Genomic DNA, 9270 nt, shown 5'->3' on the forward strand with positions numbered 1-9270 from the left:
GAATATTGTCACAGGGACTTTCTGCTCAAATAGAATAGACCTGAATATGCCAACGATTGATCAGATCTTTGAGCATATAAAATCTTTATCTTTTACTTCATGTGTACTTTGCAGGGAAAGTAGACAGTGTAGTTTTTGTGTACAATTTTCTGTCATTGTATCTTATTTTCATGGAGTAAACTACTTTACATATATTATAAGAAAGCAAAATAGTACAGCCCATTAATTTCCATATGATCACAATAATATTTCCCCCCACAAATATTCTTGACTAGTCCAAAAGTTTTCAGATAACTGATGATTTCTGGTACTGTATATGGATTCCGAAAATTCTGATTGGAGAATAAAATTACTTGTTACTCATTCTCTGTTTAAAATTTGTTCTTTGAGTCCAGCTGTTGCATTTGTTATCTCTTCCTTTTCAAAATATTACAAACGTTCATAGCAGCACATTGAGAAAAGTCTCTGCTTCTTTACTAAGGGTGTTCAAACTTCATACATATGATGTCAGGAAAGAGAAACTCCGGATGGCCACAGCTGCTTTTCAGGGCTCTGGATATTTGACTGGAAAACTTACGTTGATGGCATTGCTGCCCCTACGGCAGGTGAGGCTATGGGACCGGTGAGGTGAGGTGAGGATATTTGAATGAATGAAGACCTTTATTGTACATACATACCCACTGGGTTCAGTATAGGTCACAATAAATGATACAACATGATATTGACACAGATCCTGCGAAAAGAACTGTTGATCAAGAGTCAAAAAGCTTTTGGCCTATATGTAGTATTTTCTTCCATCACGTTTAGTGCTTCAACTTCAAGCAATGATAGTATGGCAATTATCATTTCAACCAATGAGAGAGTGGTTGCAAGTCTGTCAAATATTTGCATTTCTTTTTGCATATTGCCACCTGCAGCGGCAAAATGCCTTTGAGCCGGGTTAATTCGATGGATGGATGAATGGTTGGATGGATGGACCTGTTAACCCAGCCCTTTCAAAGGCCCTTTTCTTGCAAGGCTTGGTCAAACAACTGTACGTCTTTGCCATCTTTTAAACCTCCTTTTTAGGCATGTGTTATTGTTTGTGGTTCTGCACAGCCCCTAATATTTGGTTAGGTTCAGTGAATGAAGCGTTCGTATTCCTTGAAATGGAGCAGCATATTTTCAAGTTAATTATCTTGCATTACAATGTTGTATTTGCTATTCATAAAGATAACATGCTTTGCTAATAGTCAAGGAGGTTGATGCATGTGAATATTTAATTAGCAAATGATGTTACGTATAAACTTCGTATGACCAGTTGTTATTAGCAACTCTCAACCATAAAACAACATGTCCATATGACATCCTAGGGGTTCACGGATTCCGTAATGTTTTAAACTTCCCGCCATTTTTTCAATCCCCCAAAACGTCTGTCTGAACTGCAGTACGAGACTAGTAAACAAACTCCGATGAGAGACCACCGTTGCCAGGTGTTTTCAATACCGCACATGCGCAGTAGCGGAAATATTTCGGCTCCAAGAACTTCTCGTAGGACGATTTTTAGACTTTTCTTTCAAGAAAAGCCTTACAAAATCACTGATATTGGTAAAACTCAGTAAAACTATAATTTAGCTAGTTTTCTTTCATCCGAACGTGTGAGAAGTGTTGTGTCAGTAAGGATATTTGTTGTACCGGTGTTTTTAGACTCGCCCCCCTCCCCCCTGGGTGCCTAGGCGACGTTTACAGAAGTGGAGTTCCACAGTTGGGTCTATGGCGGATGACTCGGACTCTGATCAGGGAACCAGGATTCACGTCAACCAACATTACGACGAGTCGCTAGAAGTAGCCAACGCAGAGGAGGTATTGTTGTTGTTTGGGTGCTGTTGTTGTTGTTGTCGTCACTGTTTATTTATTGTGTGTGTAATATATGAATTATTTACCTGAAATACATCTGGATTTCTGCACATTGTAACGTTACAATGCATCTAACGTTATGTTCTAAGCTTCACAAACGTTGCATGTTCTTGTTCGTTCAGGTGATGTGTAACGTTAATATAACGTCCCATGGACTAACAATTGCTGCAAAATTAATAACCATTTGAATGTTCTGAATATTGAAATAAGAAAGAAGCTGTTCTCTTGAATTTTGTAACATTTTTAAATGCTCTCACCAATGATGTTTCGCTCTAGGTTAATTTGTACATACATGTGTAGTATTACATACATACATCATCGACCAGCGGTTGGAACCAGGCAAGTACAGATTTCACCCCAAAGGCCCCTATCTGACATAGCTTGCTCGAAATTATCAAAGTGTATACCAGAGTCTCTAGTCAAAGTGTCCGTAAAAGACAAACTTCTGCAATGTACCCGGCCACTTGGTTTCCATAGAAGAACAGATGACACTAATTCCTGTTTTGCTCGGCAACAGTGTCCCGCAAACTTTACCCTTCGGTGTAGTACTAACGTTATATGTTTGTGATTATATTTACTAATATGTATGTAACGTTATTGAGAATACTCATCTGAGTCATACAGTCATGTACATTGTATATTTTTCTATATAACATGATTCGTCAGTTTAGAGATAGATTGAATTTTGATAATGAATTGTCTCCCAGTCCTAGTACGGTAGTATAAAAAAATTCCACCATTTGTCCAACATATCTTAGGGTCATGACATAAAAGTTTTAAAATGTATTTTTGTGAGCTAAAATGACAGATTTAACACTAAAATTCACAACATGGCAGTGGTGGACAGGTATTCTAAAATTCACTTGTCTTATCGGGCAAGCACATAAAAATTTACTTGCCTGAACTAATTTTTCGACTTGACCAAATTTCAAATGTCACTTTTACATGCATTTTCACTTCCAGCAATGGAATCCTTATTATTACCTCTATTTCTCTATGTTAACCATTGCTTGATGTGATGACTGTAACTAAAAAGTAACAAATATATCAAATTCTCACTCAATGGAAAAATCTTACTTTTAGACCTGGTCATGCGCTTGCCCAATCAGCACTTTCACTTGCCCTGGAGAATAGAGCTAGTGGACTTGTCCAACCCTGCATGCGCTCTCAAACAATGAGTGAAACAGAAAAAGATCTCATTTCTCTGTTTGACTTCTGCCCTTCCTTCCAGGCTTTTAGCTAGGATAAGTGACTATTGTACTTGTAGGGGGTCTGGGGGGCATCCACCTTCCATGGTGCAGAGTTTTTGATGATTTTAAGTTAAAACAGTGCATTCTAAGGTATCCAAAGAGGCAAAAATACTGCTACAGATATCACAGTAGAAGACTGTGACCACAGATGACCTGGTAGCATCCCTGGTCAATCAGTATTTCATGCTTGTCAGGCGATTTTCTCCCCAGTATAGGACGTCCAGGGGCATAAAATTTCTTGTTGTTCTAAGAAAAGTGCGTCCAGATGACACGTTGACGCATGACTGGCTAAAAAGCCTGCTTCCTTCCCCATGTCCAGGTGGCGAGTCAGTACGGTGTGACGCCCAGTCCCCGCGTACCGCCGGGACCAGCAGGCCGACCGCACCGCCCCGGGCCAGGGGAGAGTGCCACGCCCACACGCAGCTCCACAGGTGGGGAAAACTGGCGGCAAGGGTTTTGTTTGTGTGTCCCAAGCTACACTAGAGGGATATTGCCAGTGCAGTTACTAGTAAGCATAGGGCCCGGGTTTACTCTTTGATTTGTATCCTCTATGGTGGGATTTTAGCCCTTATGCTGCCTTTCAACCAGCACTTAGGTGGCTTTTGTATTGACATTTTGCTTTGTAACAAAGGTAAAAAGTTTTGCTTTCTTTCAAAAGCTTTGGCCCTTGAAATGTACGAAATAGTGTTTCTGAGGGATGAAAATGTAAGGATTTTCAGAGGGAGGATCCCCCAGGGTTCGAAATACTTTTCGTGGTGTAAAGATTTAACAAAAGGTAACAATTAATAATTCTTCATTTTTGTTCTTTCACATCTACTTGGAAGACTTTGGAAAACTTTGACTTCAAAATACATTTTGTGCAAGTGGTAAGTTTGCAACAAAAATAATTTTGCTTTTTGATAGAAAAAGAGCCATTGTATGACTGTCACATTAGTATCCACTTTCCAATTTTTTTAATTAGTCGCATGTATGTATTGCTCTTTTTGCATGCTTGCAATTATGTTTATCAAGGAAACAGATGAAAAATAATGAATGACCAGAAGAAGAATATTCCAACAGACGACATTGTATCTTCAAGTCAGTTCGGCCTATTGGAAAAAATACAAAGTCAGGAAACACCATATGTGTGTAAAAGGATTGACATTTTTGTAATACAAAGATATCGATCCCCATTACCCCTACCACAGAAGGAGCCATGTCCGACAGCGACGAGTTTGAGACTGGGGAAACCCCTCGGGACCCTCGAGACATGGGAGGCCAGGGGACAGCACAACAACAACAACAACAGCAACAACAACAACAACAGAGGACTGACTCAGGTAGGTTATTCGTAATATGCTAGAATCTTTTCTTGAAACGGGAAAATGTGTATTATTCAGATGGTGGGAATTAATGAAAAATCTGTTCAATTTTTTTGGGTACTAGCTATAACATCCATTGGCATAATACCGGTCGGTTTGCTGCAATTTCTCAAGCAATGCTAATTTGGCAAATGATCAACGCATCATTTTCTCCAGTTACATGTTGCTGTTACAGCTTACCTTTGCCACTTCTTCTGTGTAAATTATTTTGTCTCTCTGGTCCTGCTAAAAACATAATATCGTAATTGGAACACACCGCGGAATTGCACGGAGAACGGGCGCGTGGTTGGAAGGGGGTGCACTATACCGGCCGAACGAAACATGGCACAATTAACTGCCGCTATGTACCTTTATACATCCTCTGTTGTTCCTTTCTTTCCTGTAAGTAGTTGCACAAAACAAAAATCTGCATGAGCATACAAAAAGTCATGAGAAAATGGGCGTATACTGACAAGAATTTTCATTTAATTTTGGTCCGTCACAACCGCTATGACGTAAAACTTTACTGCTGGCCGTAGCATTAAAAATGGCGGGAAAATGGCGGCGTACGTTCAATTTGACCCATTCAGCCGTAGATCCGGGCGATAATGCAACGGTTCCTCACACTTTTACTCGAGTTGTAGGTCACCAAAAGAAATTCAAGATTGCTGTTGAATCATGCTCGTCTTGTGCCGTGAGCACATGTGATTATTATCTACAAATCTGGCGATGAACGTGACAGTGTGTTTGTCCCACGACGAGCTCGCCTGCCCCGAAAATGACCTGAAAACTTTTGGCCTTGTTGTCTTCAAATGCATTGTTATCGATGCTTTGTAAATTATGTATTGGACACCTAGATGTCTGAAGTGTGCATACCTCAGAAATAACTATTGTTGCATGTGTAGATCTCTTTAAGTTCCACTATTTTTAATCGACCGGTATAAGGCTTATGACCGGTATTATGCCAATGCATGTTAGATGTCACACATAAATGATGTTATTGTTAGGCCTAGGAAAAAAGTTCTACCTGAAAGCTATGTAACTCCACTGCCTACCCCCAAAAAAGTCTAGGGTTGGCAGGTTTTACTAGGGTAGGCCAGGAAACAGGAAACACAACATTTTCCTAGGCCTGACTGATAACAGCCATCTATAGCAATACAGATAAGTTTAAGATTGCATTTTCATGTGGAATAAGGTCACGATGTACAAATGGTGGTAACGATAATACAGCAGTAAGCCAGCTGCAGAAATTTTGCAATTGAACCCGAAATCAAAACTATCAAGTAATCCAATTAAACAGAAATTTCCCCTATTTTGTTTTCATGGCTGCATTCTTGGGCCTTAAAGCTAAAGGTATGTGACACAAATTGGTCAATACTTTTCTTGTCTCTCAGTCTTTCCTAAATTCACTTCATCTACAACATGCATTTTGCCAGCTTGATATTGAAGCATCCTCGTGACATGTACATTCAGTCACTGCACAGTCTGGGAGTGCCGGTACAGTCTGTTTCTTTTGTGTTGCCTTCTTTTTCACTGAATTTTGATCTCACAGCACGTTTGCAGTGGAGCCTGCTAACTTTGCTATCATTTGAGACCTCAGGGTCACATGACCCAAAGTAAGATGTGGGTTATTCTTCTTGAAGAAGCCTAGAGTATTATTCAGTACTACTACTAGGATAAGTCATGGTTGGACAAGTTTTCTAAAATTCCTTTGTCCTATCCTTGCCAAAATCCAAGTGACTTTTTTCTATGCATTTTCACTTCCAGCAATAGAATTATTTTATCATTGGCTCTATATATTGTTCTGTGTTGACTAATCTCCAAGTAGATCCTACGGTGCCATAAGATTCATTCATTTTATTTATTTGTCCATGGACAAATATGTCAACACTAGTTTTCTATGAGCCCTGTGTACATAAACATATAAGATAACAAATTAAGGTTCCAATCAACTTTAATAAAGAATGACAAAAATATTATGAACAAACCAAAGAAATAAATACTAAGTAATACAAATAAAAAGGTAAATAAGATAGAAAAAGAATTTGCATATCAATGAGTTATAAACAAAACAAAATAAACCGTTTTATGAAAATACCCCTGTGTTGTTCCCAGATGATGATGATGATGATGACTCGGACACCTCTAACGGTGATGATGATGATGATGATGATGAACACGCCCAGGTGGAGGGCGCGTACGATCCCGCTGACTACGATCATCTGGCCGTTACGCCAGAGATCAAGGATCTGTTCCAGTATATCACAAGGTCAGGGTTTGTTATTTCTTGTTTATTTGTTTCAATTTTCACCATAGAAACTAGTAATCATAAAGCACCATAGCTACAGACAGTTCTGGGCAATGACCACATATTCATGCAGCCGCAAAAGGCCCAGTTTGAGTCCAGTTGGAGCATTTAAGCCTATTAGTATTACAGACTTGTGTAAGCAGTCCTTTTCAAGGACAATGTAAAAGAAATTTCATATTGATGAGACAGCTGTGCAGGGGGCAGACTTTCAGATTTGGCAAGAAAAGGGTTTTGGTTAATTTGTTAGGCCTGTGCAGACCCCTAAGTTGAAGTGGTCGGTCCCTAAATTGATGTCAATGACTCATCAGAAACCAAGTATTGAGACCTGCAGTCTGGATTGTTTTTAACACTTGAGAAAGCGGGCTGTTGCGTGGGGTGAGTGAAATGTTCAATGATGAGATTATGACACCCTGAACTTGCAAAACGCATTGCTTTCTTTTCTGTACCCCCTAGATACACCCCGCAGTCTATCGAACTGGAGCACAAGCTCAAGCCGTTCATTCCTGACTTCATTCCCGCGGTGGGCGACATCGACGCCTTCGTGAAGGTTGGGAGGCCGGACAGCAAGCCCAGTCCCCTGGGACTGACCGTTCTAGACGAGCCGTGCGCCAAACAGTCGGATCCCACCGTGTTGGACTTACAACTCAGGGCTATCTCTAAACAGGTGTGAACAAGTTCTTCCCTAAAAAGCAGTTACTCAAGCAACTGGATATGATTTTGGAAATGGTCAGGCATTTCAGACAGCCATCCGGTGTCTTTCATCACTGACAATAAAGACACCGGATGGTTGTCTGAAACGTCTGATCTTATTACCTTGATGTCTAACCTTTATCGACGTAACAAGTTCCTCATTTGTAAGTCTATTAGATAGGTTAGCTGTAGAAAATCTTTGTTAGTTTAGCATTGTTCTAAGCTATTGAAAACAGCTTGATTTGTTTATTCACTTGTTGATGGTAAGTATCATATTATTAAATGTGGAAGAAGTCTTGAAAATCCACCCAGGAGTGACAAATATGAGCAGAAAATGTTGTCTTTTGGAAAATAAAAAGCCCAGCCACATTGACAGACAAAAATTTAACTTTTGATTTCAAGTTTAAAATGATACAATAATGTGGACCAGGTTAAAATCATAGTCATGTTGCTACCATCCCCAGTACTACATGAAAACGTTAAGTCTTACAATTAGATACATATTAAATAGATAAAAAAAAAACTCCTGTGTATCCAATCTTTTGGCAAAGCTTAGCGTTTTTTTATGGTATATTTTTTCATAATGAATTCTGTAACATTGTTGAAGAGGTTCATCAGTCACGTATGTTTACAGTTACTATCAATTTTTTTTCTAACAGTAACTGTTTATTAAAGGTAGAGACCGTACCTCCAAATTTTCGATGTCTACCAGTACATCTTGGACGTGGAGAATGGTCTAGTCTCGAATTCTGTAACAGTTTTATCCCATATTTTTCTTTGTGTCCAGACCACAACCAAAGCTATGCAGGTGAGCAGTGTAGCGCAGGCAGACAAGAACCCCAAGGCCATTGAGAACTGGATCGACAGTATCAGCGAGCTACACCGCTCCAAACCTCCGCCCAACGTCCACTACACCAAGAACATGCCGGACATCGAACAGCTCATGCAGGAGTGGCCGCCAGAGTTCGAGGACCTTCTGAACAGGGTGAGGACTGATGTCGTGGGTTCAGTTTGAGGAAACATTTCAGGATAAGTTTGTATTATAAGGCCTCCTAGTGGCTTTCTATGGTACTGCAGCAGAACTTTTCTTCTTCTTCTTTTGTACTGCCAAGCCTCTAATTTTAGAGATTAACGGCAGATTTTGGTTTTAATATCTTTAGAGTTGGTCACTAAGTCACTCTATGATACTTCTGAAAAAATACACATTTTTTAACACATCAATCCTTGGTTGGTAACTGGACATTTTCCTTCTGTCTTCAAGTGACGTCCACTGTTAATCTATTTACATAGGTCTGAGTCATTTTTTTTATTCATAGGAAGGTATTTCTGGTCCTATTATATTTTTTCTATGATTAAAAAAATGCTTATTTGAAGCCTAAATGGTAGCTTGACCTCTGGTTTTCCGTAGGTCGGGCTGCCGACAGCTGACCTTGACTGTGACCTTCCCACGTACATCGACCTGATCTGTTCCATACTGGACATCCCGGTCTACAAGAACAGACTACAGTCTCTACACATCCTCTTCACTCTCTACTCAGAGTTCAAGAACTCCCAGCACTTCAAGGTGCTGGCTGAGCAGAACAACATGGAGAACCTACCCCCCCAGGCCCCCCCTGACGGGCAGGGGGGTGCGGATCGGTGGGCACCAGGGGGGGAGTAGTGACATAAGAGTAGCCATAGTATCTAGATTTTCGTGGAACAAAATGTCTCAATTTTCCGCATATGTCACCATGGTCACCATAAAGTTGAAAGATATTTAGAATTTGGGGCGATTACTTATTTTTTC

The 9270-nt window shown here is 40.0% G+C and overlaps 1 protein-coding gene across 1 annotated transcript; it reads left to right on the plus strand.

Moving 5' to 3' along the window:
- Positions 1-1508: 1508 nt before the first annotated feature.
- Positions 1509-9270, plus strand: LOC118430701 (intraflagellar transport protein 46 homolog). The gene is made up of 7 exons (XM_035841694.1): positions 1509-1842; positions 3466-3577; positions 4334-4465; positions 6602-6755; positions 7248-7458; positions 8272-8469; positions 8893-9270. The coding sequence occupies exons 1-7, from the start codon at positions 1753-1755 to the stop codon at positions 9142-9144; spliced, it is 1149 nt and encodes a 382-aa protein (XP_035697587.1). The 5' UTR covers positions 1509-1752; the 3' UTR covers positions 9145-9270.

The sequence above is a fragment of the Branchiostoma floridae genome, chromosome 14 (assembly GCF_000003815.2).
Source record: "Branchiostoma floridae strain S238N-H82 chromosome 14, Bfl_VNyyK, whole genome shotgun sequence".
Lineage (NCBI taxonomy): Eukaryota > Metazoa > Chordata > Leptocardii > Amphioxiformes > Branchiostomatidae > Branchiostoma > Branchiostoma floridae.